This window comes from Ooceraea biroi, chromosome 12 (assembly GCF_003672135.1).
Source record: "Ooceraea biroi isolate clonal line C1 chromosome 12, Obir_v5.4, whole genome shotgun sequence".
In the NCBI taxonomy this organism is placed as follows: Eukaryota; Metazoa; Arthropoda; class Insecta; order Hymenoptera; family Formicidae; genus Ooceraea; species Ooceraea biroi.
In genome coordinates, this window is record NC_039517.1 from 12208876 (window position 1) to 12235353 (window position 26478).

Here is a 26478-nt window from a genome sequence, read left to right on the forward strand (position 1 = left end):
ATCGTTACTCCTATTTGGAAAATCATAAAAGAACGTTCGAGATATGAAAATTTTCGTTTTTTTAAGTCCTTTCCATAAATAAATTCAGATTTGATCTTGGGGTTTTCTTTCAAGTCGGGGTTATACCGAAAATGATCCCTTATGAGCACATTAAAATGATTTGCAAAACTGAATGCTGTTCAGAATTCGACAAAATCTCGCGATGGACGCTCGAAATTTCATACCGGAAAACGATTGATAACGACGACAAGAAGGCTTGTTGTCAAGCTTCCGAGCTGGCAAACACCTTCCAATACTCGCTGATTTTGACCATATATGGAAGTGAGAGAGCCGATGCCTTTGTTCCCCGCGCGACAACATGTTTGTTCCTGGATCAAACGCCTCATCAGAAGAAACGAAAGTCAGCATTCTAAGGCCCAATTTCACCAACTATCTTGTAATCGGCGTTTAGCTAAACTTCGTTCTGTGTAAGCGAAGATTCTAATCGTGATTATGGTCGAGCGGATTTCACCGGTTTCACAGTAGCACAATTAATTCTAGTTTATTAAATCGAAGTTTAGGTGCAAAAGAACACCGGCAACATCGCAAATATGTGGATCTAGATGGCAATGACCATTTGACAGTAGACCATAATAACCTTTTACAATTTGTCAGCAATTTGTTCAGTAATAAGCCTTACTGAAAGATGTCAACTATTAGTAACAAGACTATTAGTAACCTCATCACAAAATCTGTGTCGTCTGTGGAAATAATCTTCTCTGTCTCGTATCCACCTTGGTCGACGAACAACAAATTCATCCTCATCATCACTATTCTCAAAAACTAATACATATCCTCTTAGCATTATTATTTCTTGTCGGTTTGATATACTGTTGGGAGTTTCCAGATGAATTTTGATGTTTGCAGTCGTAATCGCGATTTAAATTCGTTAACCGACCAAAATCGGTCAGTTAATTTTTAAACGTCGATTATTCCTAAACTCGATTAGTTTCTCTTGGTGAAATCCAATATCGAGGGTTAAAAACGTAATCGAAGTTTAATTTCAATTAATCGCGTTTTACGTTGTTGGTGAAATCGGGCCTAAGACAAGGCGCGTTTCGATCGACATCGTCTCTCGCACTCAGTATTAGTAAATTTTCATATCTCTCGCTCAGCCTTTGTTAAATCAGCTACACTGCGGCTTTCGACACTCCTCGCGGTCAGTGAGCGGACGGAGTAAAGTTGTACCGAAGACACGGCAAATACGAAATACACTGTTAATTGTTATTTAACAATTAGTACATTCATTGCTTCGACCCGAGGCATCCATTCTTCATCCAAAACCGGGCTCTTCTCTTACACTTCGGATCGCACGCATAGTGTCTCGCGCCCAGCGCTGGGCAAATCTCATTGGTGAACGCAAGTCAACGGGCGGTTCCCGCACAAATGCAAAGCACGAAAACACGTCGCAATGGTGATATTTTAGAAGCGTAAAGTGTAAATAATATTACACGATACTGTAAACTGAACTATTAGCATTTAGTTGCATACAATTTTTCACTTCGTCAGTTTAGATACACACAATTTACATCATTGATTTTATACAGTCTATTATTATTATTCTATGATTAGTAACAGTTCAGTTTTCAGTATTGTGTGATATCATTTACACTTTAAGCTTTTAAAATATCACCATTGCGACGAGTTTTCCAGTTTTGTATTCAGTTTTGCAAATCATTTTTAATGTGCTCACAGGGGATCATTTTCGGTATAACCCCTATTTGAAAGAAAACCGCAAGATCAAATCTGAAGTTTTTTGTCGAAATGACTTAAAAAACCGAAAGTTTTCATATCTCGAACATTCTTTTAGGATTTTCCAAATAGGAGTAACGATTTTTTTGAAGTTTGACCTCAAATAACTTCCGAACGGATAAACGTATCAACCTCTGCCTTGCAACAAAAATTTCCTTTTTATACCCTTTCAAACGATATAATACTTTATGGGGGGTTTCATTAAAAATTTTAAAGTTGGGTTCTCATGGGGCCCCCCTTGAGGGGGGCAACCGCCCCAACATTCTTAAAAGAGTAGCCCCTCCAACCGATCGAACACGTGTTTCACGATTTTTCGTAATTTTGAACCGTTTCCAAAATATAAGGGTTGGTAACTGACTTTGTGGATACCCTGTATATATATATATATATATAGGGAGGACCGGGGCGAAGTCGTCACCAGGGCGGATTCGTCACTACAGTTATCTCAAAATCTGTACGTTGCGTGAACTCGCCATTAATATTATAAACGCCATGTATGGTGCCCACGTGACCAACGGAGTTTAGTGAAGCTATGTGTCATAATGTGATTTTCATTACGACAAACATGTTTTCGGACGTCAAAAGTGCAATGTTTTGCGCGTCAAAAAGTTTTAATATTTTAAATATTATTTTCTCTCCAAATCTCATGGTAAGGTGATTCTAAAGAGTATGTATGCTGAACACGAATCCGATAAAGTTTTTTTCATTTTCGTTGATTTCTAATATTTCATGAGCTACCAAACTTGAAATTTGTGTCCGGAGCAAAGTCGTCACCAAGCCACCAGGGCAAAGGAGCGAGATAAGAAATAGCTGAAAGTATATGATACGCTAGAAACGCAGCCACAGCCGGCAGTGTACGGAAACGAATTCGATCCCACGACTTCTTTCATGTTTTGTCATGGTGATACACGGAACTTTAGAACCACAGCAGTGGGCGAAAATCGAAAACAGCAGTGGTCGGATTCCGATGATTAAATATTTATATATTTCTGTTAAAAAATAATTAATAAAATGTATCCTATCATTCTTCATGATCCGAATTTTGTTTTTTCATTTAAAATCCAGTCCGAGAATGAAGTGACGACTCCATCTCGGGGGTGTGACGACTCCGCCCCGGCAATTTTGAAATTTCAATTTTTGCACCTTTTTCATTTTTACTCTATACCGGTTGACCAAAGCGATGTAGATGAAAAATGCCTATATAAATTTTGTAGCCATGAGTTCACTTTTTACAACGGTTTACCACATTTCACGAAAATTATTTATTTTGTTGTTAAAAATCGGCACCGAAAAAACAATGACGACTTCGCCCCAGTCTCCCCTATATAATAACATAATATAATTATATTATTTGTAATAATTATAAAATTTTTTGTTTTCCAGTTTTCATGAAATGGGAACAATGGATTTGCCAACCATGCTTGATTACGTTCTCAATTATACACAGCAGGAAAGTTTAAATTATATTGGTTATTCAATGGGAACTACTTCACTCTTCATTCTCTTGTCAACGAAACCAGAATACAATGCAAAGATAAGATTGGCTATTTGTCTCGCTCCAGTTGCTTTGTGGATAAAAATATCTCCCACATTTCATGACATTATTAGCATTATTCCACCACTGAAGGTAAACATTAAAATTTACTTTTGATTAAGTTAGTGGTGACATGCACACACTTTTACAAACGCGCGCGCGCCAGAAAACAGAGAGAGGGAAAGAGAAATGAAGGGAGGGAAAAAGAGAGGGAGCACTTATGTGCAAGCAGAAAAAAAGATAATATAAATATTCAAAATATAATATAAATATTTACTTTATCTTATTTTGAACAGACGCTAATGCTTTTCTTTGTCTCGTTAATTACTCTTCGCTATCTTAAAATAGAAACACATCGAAAATGCGAGCTATTTCTTTGACTTCTTGATATAATATGGGTATAAATGTTTTAATGGTGTGACACGATTTTTTGAACAAAGTAGATGTCGCATTTAAGTAGATGCATACGGCATGAGCGTGAGCATGATGCATATAAATACAAATGAATTTCTATAGAGAGCCATTGGTATTTATATTGAATTTAAGAGATAAAATTTATGTTCCTATACTATTTTTTATTATAAATCAAAATCTGGATTTCGCGCAAAAACGTATAAAAGTTTATAAAAGAAAAAAATCATCTTAGAATTCTTAGGAATGTGACTTTTTAAGGATAAGCGGTTGTTCTGAATCACCCTGTCTATACAGTTATCTGTATTTCGATAGAGAATTCTTTGTAGAATATAATTGTAGAGCTATCCTTTACTCATTGGACATTTCTTCGCTAACACTCTAAATCATACTCTACTTCATTTATGTTCATTATACCATTTTGCGCATATTTCACAAATGGCACTTTACTACGGCAGTCGTATTCCCGAAGATTATGAAGATTGCTCAGAGAATATGAATACAAAATTAAGCATGCCTGGCGCATTCCGCGAGAAAGTTTAAAATCCGTCATGAAAAATAATTATTGTATCATATTATTAAAACATTATTAAACAACTTTTTAAACGTTTTTCTTTATTTTCAGCAATTCCTGGAAAACTATGAAGTATATGACATTTTTCCACAATCTTTAATAACTGTTACGGGAGGAAAAATTTTATGTAATGACAAAGCAGTGACTCAGGTGATTTGTATTGCAATTACCTTTCTGCTTGCTGGTTCTGATCCAAAACAACTTAACACTGTAAGTTTAATCGTATAACGATAAAACTAATATCATACAATGATATTTTAGATAAAAAATAAATGTGACAAAATATGTAATATGTGCAAAAATATTTTTATTGTCAAGAGACACGGTAGTATTTCGCTCTAAGTGCGCGCGCGAGCGACGCGACACACGTGCGGCGCGTCCGCTCCATAGAAATCAAGAGACATGGCCGGTTAAGGCAAGATCAGTAGTTAATCTTGCCTTAACCGACCGGATCAGTAGTCGATTTTGCCTTCACTGGCCGGGTCAACCACCGATCTTGCCTTCACTGGCCAGATCAATCGTGGGTCTTGCCTTCACTGGCCGGTCCACTTTGAGTAATGCTAATGCCGCCGATACTGTAACTTTTGAGCCTCATAACTTCAAAAATATTGAATGAAAAAATACTTCATTATTGTTTTGGAAAGCTCTCGAGGTAAGCTAGAAGAATATGCAATAAAAAATGGGAATTCCCATTTAAACATTTCAATGTGATCTTTACGTGACCTTGACAAACCTTTTCAAGGTCATACTGGCATTACTACGTAATGTGTCAGATGAAATCCTGTAACTTTTGTTTGAAACGTTTGTTTTCTTGCATATTTTCAGAGTTATTCAGGGGTTTCTACTTTCTTTTAACAGCCTGTATACAGGGTGTCCCAGACTTACCGAATCACCGGTTCAGGGTAGATTCCTGAAGTCATTCTGAGACGATAGTTCCTCTTGCAAAATGTTGAGGGTGGCGTAGTTTCGGCGCTACGAAGGGTTGTATTTATCCTATCCTTGTGCAGAATTTTCCCGCGTTCAGTGACGGTAGGTCGAAGGGGCCCCGCGCATCGCGCACACTTCAATTTGATCTTAATTTTTTGCGGTTGTTCACTGCGTGTTTCCATTCACTGCACAATGTCCTGCAAGCACTGTATCCTGTTCCTGTAAGCACTATTCACAGTTCGCTGCACTTCACGTATGTTTTGACAGTTCCTCGTGTATCGCGATTTCGTGCAACATAGTAAGCGATCGGTCTGCCTTTTCCCGTCGATACTGCCGATGTCGCAGAAAGTCGAACGGTAACGCGTGCAAATCTCGGTGTACACGTATATGTGGAAGTGCGTTTAACGAGACATACGCGGATAAATGGATCGAACGCGGAGCGATTTGGCCAGCAAGGTCTTCGGATTTGACCCTGAACAGTGAACAGTGCTTACAGGAACAGATACAGTGCTTGTAGGACATTGTGCAGTGAATAGAAACACGCAGTGAACAGCCGCGAAAAATTAAGATCAAATTGAAGTGTACGCGATGCGCGGGGCCCTTTCGATCTACCGTCACTGAACGCGGGAAATTCTGCATAAGGATAGGATAATTACAACCCTTCGTAGCGCCGAAACTACGCCACCCTCGACATTTTGCAAGAGGAACTATCGTCTCAGAATGACTTCAGGAATCTACCCTGAACCGGTGATTCGGTAAGTCTGGGACACCCTGTATATACAGGGTGTCCACAAAGTCAGTTACCACCCCTTATATCTCGGAAACAAAGCATTGTAGAGAAAAATGTTTCAGACAAAAGTTTTATGGCTTGAAGGGGGAAAGATGATGATATTATCAATTTATTTGTAGATAGCGCCACTTTAGAGATGTCATCATGGCGGCCATTTTTTAAAATGGAAGTTGATTTTTCTCTCTAAGTAAAAGTTGTAGCTGACCAGGGTTGGGAAAGTTACTTTTTAAAAGTAACGCGTTACCGTTACCGTTACTTTCCGGAAAAAATAACTCGTTACCGTTACTTGTTACCGATTTTAAAAAGTAACGCGGAACCGTTAAGTTAAAAGTAACGATAAAAAATCGTTACTTTTCGTTACTTTTTCCTTAATATTAAGGAAAGCTCCAGAGTATTCACCACAGCTATGTTGGTTCGTGATCTCAAAAGCGAGAAATGAGATGCTGAGAATTCTTGCGTGCCATTTTCTAATAAAAAGATATTTCGATTACAAAAGTCTCCAAATCCCTTTAGCATACTTCTAAAAATATCCGAAAACTAACTTTTTCTGTTAACAGTCATAAAATATCTGTAATATGAAAATAGTCTTGCACATGCGCAGCCGTTCCGCATGACCAAATCTCATATCACAGTCATTTTATGGCTATTGATTGACTGTTAACAGAAAAATTAATTTTCCGACATTTTTAGAAGTATGCTAAAGAGAAGGGTTTGTAATCTAAATATCTTTTTATTAGTAAATGGCACACACGAATTCTCAGTGTGTCATTTCTCGGTTCTGACATCACGATCCAACATGGTTATAGTGAGTACTCAGGAGCCTTAAGAATTATAATAGAGAATTACCAGTGAATTCTCTCTTGTGCATTTTGAAGTTGGTCGGACCGGTTCATAGAAATGTATTAAAAAGTAACGATAAAGTAACTGTCACTTTCGTTATCGTTACGAAAGAAAAACTAACATCGTTACTCTTTCGTTACATATAGAGAAAAGTAACGGCGTTACCAAAACGTTACCGAAATAAAATAACGAAAATGGTAACGGCGTTAAAAGTAACGCGTTACTTCCCAACCCTGTAGCTGACAATGAGACGAATACAAGGGTTTTTTGTTTTTTGCAATTGGACAATTTTTCAGTGAGTTGCAGCGTTCAAAAGTATAATATTTTATAATTTAAGTTAAGCTGAAACGGTTTAAAATTACGAAAAATCGGGAAACACGTATTTGATCGTTTCGAGGGGCTACTCTTTTAAGAATGTTGGGGCGGTTGCCGCCTTTAAGGGGGGCCCGGGGGGGACCACAATTTAAAAATTTTGGCTGTACTTCCGAAAAGTCCATACCTTCGATTGTTCTGCAATTTTGTATACTATTGTATTTTGACGCGCTGATTACAAATATGACAATGAAAATTGGTGCGAAGATCATCTTCAAGGTCAGAATGAAGGAAAACTTTTTTGTATATTTCTTTCATTATCTTCGTAAATATTCATTTTAGTGGAAAAAGTTTCAAATAAAAGTTGTTCTTCTCTTCAAAACGAAACTTGTATGTTCTATACACAATTACTGTAAAAGCAGTACTTCACGAGAAAAACGCAAGGATAAGCTTCCGAAAAGCCCATATCTCAGATTTCCCTGAAATGTTGTATACTATTGTATTTTAACGCGCTAATTACGAATATAATAATGAAAATTGGCGACAAGGTCATCTTCAGGGTCAAAATGAAGGAAAACTATTTTTGCGGTATCCAATGTGTATAATTACCGGTTATATTTTCTGAAATTGGAGCCCCGAACATATACGCTCAGTTTTCAGCCCGCTTCGCGGGAGGGCGGGGAGGGAGGCGCTTTGCCTCTCTCCCCGCCGGGATCCGTGCCGTGTACCAAGTGATCAAAATCTGTGTGAAATTTGTTACACTGGCTCCGGCGGGGGGAGGGCAAAGCCCCTGCCTCTCCCTCCCGCCCAGCCCGCGAAGCGGGCTTAAAACTTTGTGTGATACTTTTTTGGTTAATAACTTTTTACTAAACAACGAGCAACAGATGAAATCTTCTGCATGTTACTTGGTGGAAAATTCATACGAAACCACTAAATTAATTTTGTTAATAACTTTTTAATGAACACGAGCGCCGGCTAAAACCTTTTGAAGGTCACTCAGGAGAGAATGTGACCGTTATAACATATGTCAAGGTCCAGGTCATCGGAGATGCCTCCTTTTCTTCAGGTTTATCCACTTCTTTTGTTTACAACTTTTTAATAAAAAACGAGCGACGGCTAAAACCTTTTGAAGGTCACTCAGGAGGGTGACCTTTATAATATATGTCAAGGTCAAGGTCATCCGAGGGTGCCCCGTTAAACTATATAATTACCAAATTAAGATTTTAATTAGGATGTTGCATAATTTCCATTTTTAGAAAAAATACTGCAGCACAAACTTTTTAAATGTTAAAAAACTTGGCGTTATTGGATTAAAGATTTATATTTGAAACCAGCAACGCCAAGTTTTGTAACATTTAAAAATTTTCTATTGCAGTATTTTTGGCGAATATATGTCATATCAAGAAAGCGTGAATTTTCATAGTTTGACTTTGTGTCTCTACTTGTAGAGCACGTAAAGCAAAACTAAATAGTAGAGCTAACATACAGTTTTATGATGTAAACCAGTGCTCGGAACGATCTAACTATTCCGAGCGATTTTCGAAGTCGACGCCTACTTTTCTCTCCTTACGCGCGCCCCGTAACAGATGAGGGCCAGCGGCCGCCGAACGTTAGGAGCGGCAAATGAGTGGACATTACTCCTGAGGACCCTGATTACGTAAATTCTGAAATTAAAAAGACTTTACAAAAAATAAAAATTTTCTATTAAAAATATAATTTTTCTAATATATTTAAAATTATTAGAAACAATTTATATATATATTCTTTTATTATTATATTAAATTATAATAGATTGATTCAATTAATTTGTTATGTTAATTGTTATAATTTAATTTAATATAATCTATAGTATATACATATATATATAATAATAATAAAAATAAAATATAAAAAATTATAAAAAATAAAATATATTCATTTTTAAGTTACGTGGAAATATGATATATCAATAGATTTCCACGTCACCCATGAGGTACTATTGCTGACGCGTTTTTTTTTTAAGGGGGCATATACACCTTAGGAGGGTCAAAAAAATCGATTTTTGGATTTTTACATATTCATAATGTTTAATATTTCGAGAATGTCTTGTGCAAATTTCATATCAAAATTCCAAAAAATGAAGTTATTGCTTTGACAGTACATTGGTGGCGCGCCGCTGAGATGTGGTTGGACCACGGCCCGTCCCTTCGGTTTCGTGTCTAGGTTTTTTGTGTTCTTCGATATAACGGTATTGTATTGTCTCGCTGTAGCCTGTTTAGGCAACAGCAATGAAAGTTTTAATAATATAATTTGGAAAATAGCCTCAAAAACAATGCACAGCGGTGCTATTATAGTAGAAATTACTGCATACATAGCTGCTTGCATATTCAACAATGGTATGACTTCAATATTACAAATAATGAGCATTATGGGCATCTCGGACCGAACGCACACCAATATGCTGCGCGCGAAGATGATCGCCGCATAGCGCAAGCCGAGGCACGCGCGCAGGAACAGACGAAAGAAGCGCGAATACGTCGCCGACAACAAAATTTAGACGATATTGGCATCGCATCTACTACAGAGGACTTATATTATGGGCCTGGAATTGACGACTCTGTGCAAGTTAACAAAATTTCATGTTTTATTAACAAAAACATATGTTGAATATTCAAACGCGTTTTTCTCGAAACAACATTTTTCAAACTGGTACCAGAAATATCTCGAAAACCACTGAACCGATTTGTTTGAAATTTATAGGGGTTATTCTACACATAATTATCTATCGCGTATCGTAGGGGGTTTTTTTTTAGGACTCATAGTTTTTTGGGAGAGTGAGAAAACGAACGGATTTTTGTCTTAAGAATCGCTATGTTAAATTTAAACACCCGCCATTTTGTCAAAAATCGATATTTTTGAAATCGGCTACGATACGCCAAAACTATTGTTATATATTTTAATATTCTATGTCAATTTTTTGTTTCGGTTGATTTTTGACGAAGGTACATCTGGTACCGTTTTGAATGATTTTTTCCGGACTGCCTCTTCACGACGCCATATTTCCGACATTTTGCAATAATTTCTAATAAAAAAAATCATGAAGCTTCTTCAAAGTGTATATTTTTAACTAAAAAAACCACAATTCGATAACTCCAACAGTTTCCCAGAAAAAAATTCCAGAAAATTACCATATTTTCGGCCTCCTAGGTGTATATGCCCCCTTAAGTGGTTTCCCCAGTAGGCCTAGTCCACTAAAGATAAAAAATGAAAAATTCTCAGAAGCTGAGAAAGTGATTAACGAAGAAAATACATTAATTAGATTTTTTGACTTTTTATGAGAGTGAATGAGTGATGCAATGTCAACATTGATGCTTGATGAATTGATTCGCATTAATAAGGATAATGTTGCATCGTTTAAAGAAGAACGTCTATCCGATTTTATGTATTTCATTTTCGAAAAAGAGCATTCACATAAGTATGTGGACCCAAACATAGAGAAAATGCGCAGACCAAAGTCTATTAAATTTGGATATACCGACCTGTCCAAAATTTTAAAAAATTCTACACCTTTCTCTGGACGCGATTTGAGAGAAAAATCACTCTGTAAAGTACAAAGTTCTTCCTGATATAATAAATTTTGTTCTTCAATTCGCACGGTGAGAGGATTTTCGAACAGAATTAAATCTGTTCGAAGCGTAGAAAGATCATTGAAACGCGTATTAAATTGGGATATAACATCATCAATAATGTAAATATGTGTTTTAAAATTACAATTCGTGCCGTGTTCATTGAGAAGAATTTGGCAACATGGAAAAAAAATGGAAAATATTTTCTAAATGATTTTTCAATAACATTAATTTTCTATGAAAAGAATCAATATTAGTCGTTAATTGAGAGATATTTTGATTGGCCCTTTGCAGCTTTAAATTTAAAACATTCAGATGATTAGTTAAATCAGTTATAACTGCAAGCTCACAAAGACAATCTAAATTTTCAAAGAAAGATTTAAATTCTTCATATTTCAATATTGATAGTTCTTGCAAGAAAAGGAAGATTTCTTTTCTTATCGCAAAGAACTTTTCTAAACATTGTCCAGCGCTAAGCCAACGAACCTCGCAATAAAGGGGCACATCTGTATAGGCTGCGTTATGTTCCGTGAGAAATTGTTAAAATTTTCTATGTGTAAGAAATTTATTACCACCTCTAATACAATTAATAATTTTGGTAACTGTTTGCATCGCTGCGCACAGTTTTACTACTTTCCCACATAACGCTTCTCGATGAATGATGCAATGAATAAGAGGAATTTTTTAATTTCGCTGCTTTAATTGGCCAAGAAAACCAGTTTTTGATCCTACCATAGCTTTTGCACCATCGGTTACAATTGCAGAGCATTTTGACAAATTAATATTAAATTTTTGTAAAACATTTTCAACGGCTTTAAAAATATCCGCACCTGTCGTAGTACTATGTAATGGAACTAAATCTAAGTGCTCTTCCAAACATAAAAAATCATGTTGTACTATTCGAGCAAAAATACTGAGTTGACTTACGTGTTGATTGTCAGTGCTCTCATCGAGACATAATGAAAAATAAGTGCACTGCTGTAATAAATATTTTAATTGATTTTCAATATGGGAAGCAATATTTGTATTTCTTGATGCCACCGTTTTATCACTAAGCGAAATATTGGCAGCATCTTCGGTAGTTAGAGAGCCTCCGAATGCTTTTGTTGCTTTTATGAGGCATTTTTTTACAAATTCACCATCGACGAATGGTTTGGAATGTTTCGCGAGAAGATGAGAAATGTTATAAGATGCAGTGAGAGCATTTTCTGAAAATGTACTCTCATTCGAAGTGAAAAGCTCACCGCAAGTTTGCCTATAAACTAATTTTAAACTTTCAATTAAATTATGTTTTTCTTGGCCCACATACTGCGAATACTCATTGAAATGTTTCCTTCTATAATGATCCTCTAATGTTTGTTTTTTTACGAAAGAAGGTTTGAAACCGCATAAAATATAAATGGTTTCATTAGAAGAAAATAATACGAAGAAATTATCCTCCCATACCTCCTTATCATAAAGCTGCTCGTACTTTTGCCCAGCCATCCTTCTCCAGTATTGATAATTTGCACATATACAACCACAATTGTCAATAAAAATCACGTCTCTTTAAATGTTTAAAATGCCTCTGCACGTGAGGAAGTCACACAGCAGTCTGTCTTCTCATCGACATATAAACCATAAGAATTAACAACCGACGGCACATCATATGTTTTTTAACGGATTTTACTCCTTCAATCTGTTTCACTCTTCCACTGCAGAGTTGAGCATTATTCGAATAAAACATTATTCGAATAGCCTTTAAAATAAAATTTTACTCGCATTTGTTTATTCGTTATTCGTGATATTCGTCGATTTTTCTTATTCGTCATCCGAATATATAGTTCTCCATACTATTCGAATGAAGTATTATTCTATTATTCCTTACATTTGTTAATCGATTATTTGTTTATTCGTTATTCAAGACCTACGCAGCGGCGGCTTGATACCATTTAATGTATATGTGTGTATCATCGTGAACCAATTCATCAATCGATCTAATATTTGCGTTATCGTGTTTTTCTCTTTCAAATTCAAGCTGTAGCTGCTCATAATTTGGATGTAAATTTGGTAAACCGTCCACTTCATTAATAATTATATTTTCAGAGTCTTCCGGTTCCTCTTTCTCCATTATACCTTTACTGCATTTCTCTTCCATTTTTTCTATCATGTATAGTTAAGAACATATAAATATATGAAATAACAAAGATGATAAATATAAAAAATTAATATATTATTAAAAGCATAAAGATGAAAATAATGTATGTATTAAATTATGAGCAGCTACAGCTTGAATTTGAAAGAGAAAAACACGATAACGCAAATATTAGATCGATGCACCGTTCTGTTACAACCACGTACATTGGACTGTATTTTCATCGACAAACTCTAACATCCTTGGCAACACATCTCGTAGCATACGTGAGTATGAATCCTCTGTAACATTGCCATAAAAAAAGTGGGGTCCAACAATATGACCACCTAAAATACCACACCAAACTATCGCCTTCCACCGCTGCTGATTGTTTACATGACGAACTCAGTGCGAATTGATACCAGAATAATAATGGCTATTATGCCGATTCAGTATGTCATTGCTCTCAAATGCAGCCTCGTCACGAAACATAACACGAGAAAAAAATGTGGGATCGAGCTGCATTTGAGCTATAGCCCACCTGCAGAATGACACGAAGAACTTTATCATTATCAGAAATCTCCTGATTAAGTGAAATGTGATAAGGGTGAATGTGATTGCCACGTAAAATTCTATTTATTAATTCTATTAATTCTATTACAGTCGCAGGAGACACATTTAAATCACAACTAATTTAACGTTGGCTAATGTGCGGATTCATTATTACCATTCTTAATATAGTTACGGTAATAACATCGTCATTATTTAATGGTTTTTTAGAACGTTTGAGTTTTATCTATCCGCGTTCTAGCTATTAAACGCAAGATTGCTTTATAATAGGAATCTCGTCTATCCCAATACTTATCTCGATATTGACCAGTTGCTTCTCTAGCATTATTATCAACGGCATAAGAAATACTAATCATATCAACAATTTCTGATAGCGGGTAATCTGCCATGTTGATAATGACACAAATAATGAAAGGGAATAAAACAAATGTTCTGTAATAACCAAATGTATCGAACAAATCGTCATAATAAGAGCAAACTCGAGTCGATTTTAACTTAACACTCTACATGATGTTTTGGTAGGGGTTTTTGTCCCGTCGGATAGGCAATAATTGCAATCGAACGTAAAGATCGCGGTGTTACGGGATGTAACGTTAATATTTTAGTTTTTGGAGTCAATGCATTTAAACAATTTACCCCAGGGACTCAAGTCGTGTGCGTTTTGCGATTTAAGGATAATTTAAATGGTCGGAAAAGGAATGTGAGAGTCGGAGATTCAATTACTAATTGGATAGTTAATTACTAAGATATTGGATTTATTCGAGTTGATTAATCGACAATATCGAATGAATTTAGAGTGAGGGAAAAGTAAATATGAACCTTGAGTTGTGATCGCGTTGACGCCGTTTTGGAGATCTCGTTGCTGTACTTCTTTCTAACCGCGATATGAGTGAAGAGAGCCGGTGGAGAACCAGGAAGAGAAGAGAAGAAAAGAGAGCCAGGAACCTTGGTTGGTTCCTTTTATACCAAAATCGTGAGCAACAGAATTTTCCTTTAGCCAATGGGAGATCTCGAAAACGGCTGCAACAGGCATAGACAGAGAGGGAGGATCCCGCGCAAATCCCCGCTCTTGGCCTACAGAATCTTCGCGAAAGTTCTAACGATTCTTATACGTATATATACTTATGGTATTTTATATATGATTTTATCTTGTTTTTAGACAACGGGAATACAAATATTGGTATCGTTAATCTGTGCGTTAACATTATGCAATAGACATATCGTTTTAAACCGAGCCTTGGAGAGTGACTATATCGATATATGAGAAAACAATTCAAGAGATATGGTCACGCTTCGCCTCCAGGACGCGCGACCTGCTTAATATTTACTTATAATTAAAATGCTATAAAAATATATCTCGTGTGTAAGTCTAAGTAAGTGTAAGTTAGGCGCTATATCGGGGAAGATGACTAAGCGTGCAACCTTGGTCCTTTGAGAGGTTGTTAGGAAAGGAATTTTGGAATGGATCATAAAAGAGAAAGTTTGTCTGAAGGCAGTGACATCGGCATATGACGGTTAAATGAAAAAAAAGGAATCCGGAAGAAAAAGGAGACTTGTCGGGACGTAACAGCAGTAATATGGCGATATAGCAAATCACACAAGTTATGCAAAGTAGCAAGGCGAATATAGCAAAGAGGGCAAATCAAAGCAAAGCGACTCACCGTGGTTCGTGCAGGAAGTCCTTCCGGCTCTCGGCGTGCCTCGGACTCTTTCTGTCTTTCCAAATAGTGCAAGCAGGGCAAGGCACGTGAAAGAGGCAATGCAATAGAGAGTCAAGCAAGCAGAAGTGCAAATTACAAACTCGTAAAGGCGATGCGACTGAACAGATCTTGTTTTCGTCTTTTTCCTTTTCACGGCGCCGTGACGCACTGCGCTGTAAGCGAGCCAGTTATTTGTTTTTAATTACCAAATGTAGTCGCCGGTGAATGATCGATGGCATCACTGTGTGTGCGTGCACACAAAGGATCGCTGTTCACCTTTTCTGGAAGGTTCGGTCGTTTCTGCGTAGCGTCATCTGCGACAACCAATCAGAGTGGTTTTCGAAGCAGAGAAGCCATGTGTCTATGTTATATTAGTTAGTCAGACAGGCAGATGTGAAACGATGAATGAACGCGATCGAAAATTACGGCTCTTATCTTTGGGCCTAACTTTAAGTATAGCAGCTATTAAAACAAGACAGTATTTATCTCAAAGAGATCGCCGAGGCAGAGGAAGACGACGATGATGGGTGAGGCCTGTAAATCGTTCTCACACGGCAAACGGGCATTACGATAACCTGTTTCGACAGCTCAAGGAAACTGATCATGAGGAATTTTTTAAATTTACGAGAATACGACCAGATACATTTGATTAGTTGCTTCATTTAGTCTCGCCATTTCTCGTTAAAAGAAGTAGAAGGAAACCTTTACCAACGGAATTGCGGCTTGCTTTAACTTTGACGTAAGTGAAGTTAGGATTTGTGATTAGTAGAATGTAAATATGAAGGTAATTTTTAATTTTAAATTGGAAATTTTAGATATTTAGCGCATGGTGATAGTGTAAGTTCGAAATCATGGGAATTCCGTATTGGACGATCTACGGCATACAAACTTATTCCGGAAGTGTATAGTGCTATTTGGAAGGCATTGCAGCCTATTGTTTTATCACTTATGACACAAGAAAAATGGTCAAATATTGCCTAGGGATTTCTGGAAAAGTGGAAGTTTCCAAATTGTATTGGTGCCGTGGACGGCAAACATGTAACAATTAAAGCTCCATTCCGGTCAGGAACCAATTACTTCTGTTATAAAAAATTTTTCAGTTTAGTGTTAATGGAAGTTTGTGATGCCAACTATCGTTTTGTTTGGGTGGATATTGGTCAATATGGTAAGTATCATTGTGGTAAAATAAGGATTGTGATAAAATAAGGACAACTGGGGTTGTAAATAGCAGGTACTGTTATATTACGTTTTTGTTGTGTGTACAGGTTTTTTGAGTGATTGCAGTATTTGGAACAACAGTGATTTTTGTCGTATGTTGGATGAAGGAGAGGCAGAATTACCTCCACCAAAACTTTTGCCTTCTAGTAATGTTGCAACTCAGCATACATTTGTTGGTGATGAGGCAATCCCTCTGAAATTGTACATGATGAGACCATATTCTAAAAGATAAGTGGGAGATGCAGAACGAGTGTTTAACTATCGTCTGTCACGAGCACGAAGAGTTATAGAAAATTCCTTCGGAATTTTAGTGTCTCGTTGGCAAATTTTGTGTAAAACAATATATGCTTCCCCTGAAAATGCTACTTTATATCTTGGTACTTTGGTGTGCTTACATAATTTCCTATTGACTGAGCAACTCCAAGAATGTTATCCACCTGAAGCAAATGTATATTGTCCTCCTAATCTGGTAGACTGGGAAGATGAGACTCATGAATTAGTGGATGGTGAATGGAGAAATGAAAGTGGCACTAGTATTCTACATGATATTACGAGACTAAGTTCTAGTAACTCGCCAAGATGTGCTCAAATTCTGCGTGATACACTGAGAGACTACTTTGTTTCCTCTGTAGGAGAGCAGCAGGCTTCATGGCAATATAGGGCTGCATTTAGAGGTATTGTAATAAATTTAGAAAATTAATCCTTTTTTGTATTTGAATAAACTTTGATTACAATAAAAACAGTAAATTGAAATAAAAGATTATATTATAAGAATAAGCGGAATAAAATGATAATTATAATTAAGTTTATACTTTTTATTAAGAATATATTTATATTAAGTTTATATTAAGAATAATCTGTACTTTCGCATAACATTATAATAATATAAAATATAAAATATAGTATTACCAGTCTTTAATAATTACGTTTGTACTTTTTATTAAGAATATATTTATATTAAGTTTATATTAAGAATAAATAATCTGTACTTTCGCATAACATTATAAATTATTATAATGTTAAATATTAAATATTAAATATAAAATATAGTATTACCAGCCTTTCTCTTGAATAACTACATCCCTTCCCCTTGCGTAAATATCTAAGACAGTCATTATGGTGCCAATGCAACGGAATATTTTTTCTTTGGGAATTTCTTGCAATGCACACCCAATCATTTGCGCATAAGGATCTACGGTAGTTGATTGCTGTGTATTCGTACATTCATCGATTTTGTCAAAAGCCTTTATTGCAGTTTTTGTCAATTCGTCTAATGAACGTTGTATTTCATCATCTGAATTCTTCTTCCTTTTGTTTGGTACGTAAAAGTCAGGTGTTGGCACTTTCTGAGAATTTATGGCTTTCTTTCGAATAGATGATACAGATGATGTTGGCTGAATAATAAGTGGGCTCAGTTGGGATGCACTTTCACTTGTTGATGTTTCAAAATCGTTGTCTGTAAATGAACGCAGATCATACAAACAAAATTTCATTAATAATATATATTTTCATTATTAATAATTAAAATATATATACTTTATTTAAATTTTAATAATTATAAATTTACATTTTCACAAATTCGTATCCTAATAATTGTTGATAAAATTATTTAATTAATGATCAACCATTTCTGAAATATGTTAGATTATATGGTTTGAATTATATCTGTTATAAAATATAAACCTGTTAAATCAGAATAAATAATCTCTTCCTGTGGAAAATTGAATGCGGAATCCCCTTGAGAAGATTCTTGCAACAACAAACCAGAATCCATCGTGTCAGGTATCTCAATCCTCAATGTGTTTACAGAAAGTGAGTCATCTGACTCCTCACATTCAATCAAATTGATTCTTTGAGGTGTCTTTGGGGCAATGATCGATGGACTTCTCCGCACTATGTTTGACAAGGAGTACGTTCCATTTAGCGCTCGCAACGACGTTAGCGTCATTCTATCTTTATTTAATATTCAGTAAGCAATAAAGACAGAATGACGCTCGCGTTGTTGCGATCGCCAAATGGAACGTACTCATGGTCGTATGATGATAACATTTTAATTTGTGATCATGAGAGGTTTTATGCTTCAAAGTGACTGGTTAGATTATGTAAAGAAATTTTATAATACACAGTATAGTTTTTTGAACTTACCTTTTTTTCGTAATATATTCCACTAAAAACAATAGTTTATGATAGAACTCCCAAGATGAGGTGTATTGACCTGTATCATCTCTTCCATCCCCTGAACGCCCAGCACAGCTTTTTATTTTTTTGTGCTCTTTTGCAAAAATGTCTCGCACATTTTTAAATTTTCGGCTCGCTTCCACACCTTAAAAAGATAAAAGAAACAAATTGAGTTAATGAAACAAGTAACAAAATATCAATCCACAAATTAATCTAAACTGTCTTCATATATAACCTTAACAGATGTGGAACATTTGTGGATCGTCCACGTAGACGTATACAACAAATTATACAAAATAGGTTATAAAGTCAGAACTTATGAAATTAACATTATGATGTATTACGTGACGAAAATATAATAAAAAATACGTACCTGTGCACTGAGATGAAACGTTTTTTGCAATTGTCTCCCAAGTTAAAGATTTCGCTTTAATATCTTTAAATAATTTATTATTTTTATCGTACAGATGAGTATTGCACTTCACAATTGTAATTAACTTTCGCAATAAATTATCATTCCATTGAAATGACATCTTTAAAACAAAAAGGATTCACGGAATAGGATTCAGAAAAGAATACAGAGATAAGGCAATGTGTCTGCCTTGCGTCTGTCTTGCGTCTGCCTTGAGTCTGCTTTGTAGACACCGCTCTTTGCATCAGTGCGTCTGCGGCTTGCGTATTGCGTTGCGTTGCGTCGTGCGTTCGGCGTTTTGCATCAATTGTAGAACCGACTTAAGCAAAAAATAAGGAGGCGATTGATCGCAATTACTACAAACTAATTACAATAAACAATATTAATATTAGGTGGTAAACTTAATTCCTGCCGCTCGCTACTAGAGGGTGACGGCTCCACCGCTGGCGAGTTTCGACGGTGAAGTCGCATGTCTTTTGTAGTTAGACATTTTTAGTTTAGACATTGCTGTATTTTGTAGTTTAGACATTGCTGAAAGTGATTCAGTCCTCACAGGTTAGATTTCTCGACGCCAAAGAGATTTTCCAATCGATTGAAAATTAACCGCGATAAGTCGTTTTTCCGATGTGCTTCTTCACTACTTTGACCTCAAGAAAACCGTAGCTGAAACTCATCGCTTATTATCCGAAGTGTATGTGATGAAAATCAATCAGAAAGAATATGTAGAGTTTGGTTTGAACGCTTTCGAAACCATGATTTTGACATGAGAGGAGAAAGAACGTTTCGGACAGCCGAAAAAATTTGAAGATGTTGAGCTGCAAGAATTGCTCGATGAGAATTCAGCTCAAACGCTTTTAGAGTTGTCGAAAGCGTTAAATGTTACTCCAATGGCCGTCTCAAAACGCTTGCATGCTATGGGAAAATTCATAAGGAAGGGATATGGCTACCACATGAGTTGTCAGAAAATGCCATTTTGAATCGTTTGTCTATCGCGACTTCTTTGCTTGCCAGGCAAAGAAAACAGAGTTTTTTGTGGCGTATCGTGACTGGCGATGAAAAATGGATTTATTTTGATAATCTCAAGCGGAGGAAATCATGGGTGGACCCACGCCAATCATCCACTTCAACGCCGAAGAGGAATATTCACGGGCATAAGACCTTGTTCTGCATTTGGTGGGACCAGGAGGGTGTACTGTATTACGAGCTCTTGCATCCAAATGAAACCGTTACAGCTGATCGCTACCAACAGCAATTATGCCGATTGAGTGACGAGCTGATGCAAAAAAGACCATCCGTAGCCAACAATCAACGCAAAATCATTCTTTTGCATGATAACGCTCGACCGCATGTTGCGAAAAGCGTGAAGCAGACACTTCTAGAGCTTGAAGGAAGTCTTCCCGCATCCAGCGTACTCTTCAGACTTGGCACCGTCGAATTACCATCTCTTCCGGTCGATGCAACACGCACTTACGGACACACAGTTCTCCAGTTACGATGAAGTCCAAAAATGGGGGGATGAATGGATCGCCTCGAAAGACACTACGTTCTACCGTCGTGGGATTGCCCTGTTGCCGAAGAGATGGGAAAAAGTAATAGAAAATGGAGGAAGTTACTTTGATTGAGGTTCATTCATCTTTCCTTTGAAACACATTAATTTTGGAGACGAAAAACGGCAGGAATTAAGTTTAACCTAATATATTGAACACAAGAACGCATAAATCTTAACTTACGACCGAAAGCGACGCAAAACATATACTAATAAATAATTAATACTATTATATATACAAGGCGTGAGCGCCAAACACATAAAACTACTTACATTATTATATGGTTAATAATTTTCCAACGGGCAAAAATGAGCAAATGGAATTTGTTACTTAATTTAAAGGACACTTTAAAGAAAAGATTCATTTGAGCATAATTGGTTAAACTTATTAAGCATCGGAAACTTACTTCCTTTATGTAAAATGAAGTTATAAAAAAAGCGTTAGTCGATTATTTTATTTCTAGATAATTGACAGATATATTTTAAAAACTATAAAAACTTTTTTCGATAAAGAGCTATATAAATGAAGTTCTTGAAAGTTTTACACGCAATTTTAGCTGTACGAAAAGTTTGAGCAGACAAAAATATTACAAAACTAAATGAATGAGCGTTAATAACAATACTTATATATGAGATGTTACGGCTTACCAAAGGTGCATAAACCTGGCTATCCATTGCGTGTTATTGTTTGCACTATAGATAGTCCTACTTATTTGATTGCGGATTTTTTGCACAGAATTTTGAGGAAATCCATTCCTAGACCTTCATCATTTGTTCTTGACAGTTGGACATTTGTAAAGCATATTAAAGATAGAAATATTAAAAATAATGAAATACTAGTCTCTCTTGATGTTGTGTCACTTTTTACAAATATTCCGATGGAATTGGTGATGAAATCAATTGATAAACGATGGCAGTTTATCAAAGAGAATTGTAATTTTAGCTTAGACCAATTTAAATTTGCTATAGAGGTTGTGTTGAGATCTACCGCTTTTAAATTTGATGGACGTTTTTATGAACAAATATTCGGCACGCCTATGGGTTCTCCGTTATCTCCAATTCTTGCTGACATGGTCATGGATGATTTGGAAGTGTTTTGTATTGACTCGTTAAGCTTTAAACCAACTTTCTTTTATAGATACGTAGATGATATTTTTGCGATTTTACCTAGTGACAAAATCTCTGAGGTTATGAATATTTTTAATAACTATCATCCAAGACTGCAGTTCACATATGAATTGGAGAATGATAACTGTTTAAATTTCTTGGACACTGTGGTTGTACGGCATGGTAATGTGCTAATGACTAATTGGTATCGCAAGCCGACGTTTTCCGGACGTTACATTAATTATTACTCGAACCATCCGTTGCAGTATAAAATGTGGAGGTGGTAATATGCAATAAAACACTCTAAATACGTAAATTAAATGAGATATATTTGCACACTCCTTTTTAACGTGACAATAACGTGCGAGCAGTAATGGCGACATTCGCGCGTTCCCTCGCCTCAACCACGAGCTACCAACTTTATAGTAATAACGTCTTATAACGCCGACAACTTAAAAACCAAAAATATAACTAAACATGTAATCTCTCAATGCATCTATAAAATAACAAAAATAACTTCACATTCGGCCCCCTTGTTTTTGTTGATTAAACGTATTCATAAACATATTAACATTTTTAAACAAAACATTTCCATTCAATGGTTTCGTTAAACAATCCGCCGTCATTAACTCATTTGAAACATGTTTTATATTAACGTTTTCTCTTTTAACTTCTTCGCGAATATAATAACATTTTCTATTCAACAATTTTGATTTAGTCTTAAAGTTACCTCCATTAGCCAGCCTAACCGCATTTAAACTGTCGCATTTTATTTCTATCCTCAACTACTTTTCCAGGCCTATTTCTTTCAATAGTCGGTTGGTCCACATCACTTCTTTTAGCCCTTCCAGCATTGCTTCAAGTTCGCTCTCGGTCGATGATAACGCTACCGTATGTTGCTTCTTACTCTTCCAATGGATCAAGTCTCCATTCCAATATAACAATAATCCAGTAAATGATTTTGCATCCCTTGTACGATCCCACGAAGCATCAGTCTCGCATTCAATTCCGTTGGAATTTTCTCTCTTTCCGAACTCCAAACAATAATCGATGGTTGTTTTTAAATATCGCAAAATTCGTTTTAAAGCTGACATATGCATAACTCTTGGATCCTGATTAAATTGAGATAAACAGCTCAACGCGAATGATATATCCGGTCTTGTGTACACGCTCAAGTACATGAGTCGCCCCATTAATTCTTGATATGTTCTTACATCACATTTGGGACTTTCATCACATTCATCCATCTTCTGATTGATATCAATTGGTGATTTCACTCCATTGCATTCTTCCATTCAGTATAACTCCAATAATCTTCTAATATAATTCTTCTGATGTACGTATATTTTCTTCTCTGTTTGTTCTATCTGCATTCTCAAAATAATTTTCGCTTCTCCAATATCTTTTATATTTATTCGTTGCTTAATCTTGTCCATAAACAATCTTTCAAATGTATCATCACTTGACACCACTGGCATGTCGTCTACGTGAACTCCACAAAATAAAAAACCGTTTTTATCTATAACGTAAAATAAGCATGGATCCTCCTTAGATTATTGTAATCCGCTTTCAATCAATACTTTCGTCAAAAAATCATTCCAGCATCTTCCGACTTGCTTGAGTCCGTAAATGCTCTTCTTTAACTTACATATGTCACTTTTCTTGTTTTCGCTGCTCTCTTCCGGTAATTCCATAAATAATTCTTCTCTGAGAGTTCCGTGTAAAAATGCAGTCCTACGTCATAAATTTTAATTTTTCTGCCTTTTTGTGCACCGATACTAAGCAATAATCGAATAGTTTCAGTTCTCACCACTGGGGCAAATGTTTCTTCGTAGTCTTGTCCAGGGCGTTGTCCACATCCCATCACAACAAGTCTGGCCTTGAATTGTCGTATCCGGATCCTCCTTGATGTTAAATACCCATTCATTTTTTATTACTCTTTTTCCTTGTAGGCGGGGCACTATTTTCCACACCTCATGTTTCTTCATTGATGCCAATTCCTTGTCTATAGCTTGCTTCCAATACTTTGAATAGTTTGATTCCTTTGCTTCTTTCATATTCTTCGGTATTTCTTCATCCATGGATAACATTGCTGCCTGTTGATTTTTAATTCTCTCCGATCGTCTAACGTTTTGTTCTAAATCTCTTCGTCTATTTTCTTTTCGTTGTATGTGACTTCGTACTTCCTTCACATCTTTTGTCGTCCCTATCGGTCTACCTTTATTTCTTACTCTCTCTTCTTGTAATTGATTTTCTTCATTATAATTGTTTCGATTAAAATCTTCGAAATCCTCCGTACTCTCGTATTCATCATTACTTTCTTCAGTTTCTGATCTTCCATCTTCCTGCATGTCTTCATTCTCTTCAAGCTGCTCTTTTGAAACGTTCTCCTTGATATCTTCGTCCAAGCCTACAACTATTAAATTCTTCTTATTTGCCAGATGATTCTCTTCCCATCTGTTCAATAGTTCCTGTCCATTTTTGCCTTCATCGAATTTAACATCACAGTCACTTCGTATTTTTCCAATTTCAGGAATATAAACTCGATATGTATTATTTGCAGAATATCCTACAAATATTCCTTTTATACACTTTAGCTCAAATTTCTTCTTTTTGTTTTCTTTATTGAGCAAGTATGCCAAACAGCCAAATCTTCTCATACATTTTATGTTCGGCTTCCTATTATTCCACATTTCGTAAGAAGTTTTTCCGTGTGATGTAGATTTAATTCTATTCCGTATATATGCGGCTGTACACACTGCTTCGGCCCAAAAATCCATCGGTATCTTGGAATCAGAAATCATCGTTCTTGTCATTTCAATTATAGATTTATTTGCTCGCTCAACTACTCCATTACACTGCGGTGTTCTTGGTGGACTTAATTAATGTTTTATTCCTTTAATACTCAACCAATTTTTTAAATAATCGCCAGTAAACTCACCTCCGTTGTCTGATCGTACAGCTTTTAATTTCAATCCAGTCTGGTTTTCCTTTAATACGATAAGTTTCTTCAGGTGTTCCGATGTCTCACTCTTCTTTGCAGGCAATTCAACAAAGATGACCTTAGAATAATCATCAATTACTGTCAAAATATATTTCTTTCCACCACGTGACTGCGGACTTATCGGACCAATCAAATCAATATGCCAAAGATCCATTATTTTATTTGTTTTCTTCACTGCTATCCTAGGATGATTCTTTCTGCACATCTTTCCTTCTACGCATGAATCACACTGCTTCTTCTCTTTAATCGCTTCCGTCATCCCTATAACAAGATCTTCTTTCTTCATTTCTTCTATAATTCTTTTATTCGCATGCCCGAACCTCTTGTGCCAAATATCTATGTCTTCCGATATCACTAACGTTTTATCACAGATGTTCGACGACCTCACATGATAGGCATTTCCTTCGCGTTCAGCCATCATTATTATTTCCTTTTCGTCTTGGTAAATAACAGCTCCATACTTGTCAAATTTCACATTATATCCGCTGTCAGTAATTTTTGCCACTGACAATAAATTTGTATTAATATCCGGGACGTACAGTACATTTTTTAATCGTACTCTATTCTCACATGCTGACTGCTTCACTATTACTTCCCCTATACCTTTCGAAGTTAATGTTCTTCCCTTTTTATCCGCTAAATGTATATCTCTCTCATCTTCTTCTTTATTAATAAAAAACTTTTCTTTGTAAGTCATGTGGCTCGTTGCGCCTGAGTCTAATAACCAAATGCGGTCTTTATTACAATCTAATACATCAAAATCCTCTCCGGCTTTCAAAATCAGTGTTGTACTCACATATGGTCTGTCACTTACTGTTAACACGGCTTCATCAGTAACTTCCAACGTAGATTCATTTCTTCCTCGGCCTCGTTCGTTTCCTCTTCCTCTAGTATTTTCCTGGTAATTTCCTCTATATCTTCTTCCTCGCGATGTTACATTTCGTTTTGGTTCCTTACAATCCGCTGCAATATAATTAAATTTCTGGCAATTAAAACATTTCAATTTATTATGACATTCATGCGATATATGCCCTTTGCTTCCACAATTGTAGCATACAATATCACTCTTCGATTTTTCTCTTGCTCTTCTTACGTTTTCATAATCTCTTGACGCCTTTTCATCTCTTTTCTTCTCTCTTCTCAGTTCTTCCTGTTTCAAAGCATATCGAATATCATTAATAGTCACTTCCTTCTGTGTTTCTATTACTCGTACATTCCGTTCGAATTCAAGTCTTAATCCTCTTAACATGTACATTCGTAATTCATAATCCTCGACTCTCTTTCCTAATTGCATGCATTGATTTCGTAAAGCTTCAGCTCTGTTTAAATAAGCATCTACATTTTCATCCTTTTTCATTCTTAAAGTCGTCAACTCACTTAACGATTTAACTCGTAATTGTTCAGTATCATCTGCCATATCACGCTTGATCAACGACCATAACCTATCCGCGTTCTTCTCTCTTGTATATTTTAATAAATGGGCTTTACTCATTGTATTTATCATTACTGTTCTTGCAGCGTAATTATCATCGTCCCATTCATTCCATACCTTGTATTTCAACGGATAATCTATCTCACCTTCCGCAGGTTTCATTGGTGACACCACATTTATCACTTTCTTCCAAAGCTTCTTTGATCTCAATATCCCTTCAATCTTCTCACTCCATAGAAAATAATTGGTATCATCGAGTGGTTCCACGCTTGCCAAATTCCAGCTCTCCGCCATGACTTTGTCTACGATCGTTGTTGCGTCTCATACGATTCTTTACTCGCAATTTTTCTTTTTACTGCTCCTCGCTTTTCTCTCACTCTATTAGCACCTCCTAACCACGCTCTGCTACCACTT

At 36.1% G+C, this 26478-nt stretch overlaps 1 protein-coding gene across 2 annotated transcripts in view; it reads left to right on the plus strand.

Moving 5' to 3' along the window:
• Positions 1 to 26478, plus strand: part of LOC105275082 (lipase 3) — a 214935-nt gene that overhangs the window by 72589 nt on the left and 115868 nt on the right. For both annotated transcript variants that reach the window (XM_026974082.1, XM_026974081.1), the window contains exons 5-6: positions 3175 to 3418; positions 4362 to 4520. In XM_026974082.1, coding sequence (XP_026829883.1) covers positions 3175 to 3418; positions 4362 to 4520 — 403 coding nt within the window. The remainder of the gene's footprint in view (positions 1 to 3174; positions 3419 to 4361; positions 4521 to 26478) is intronic.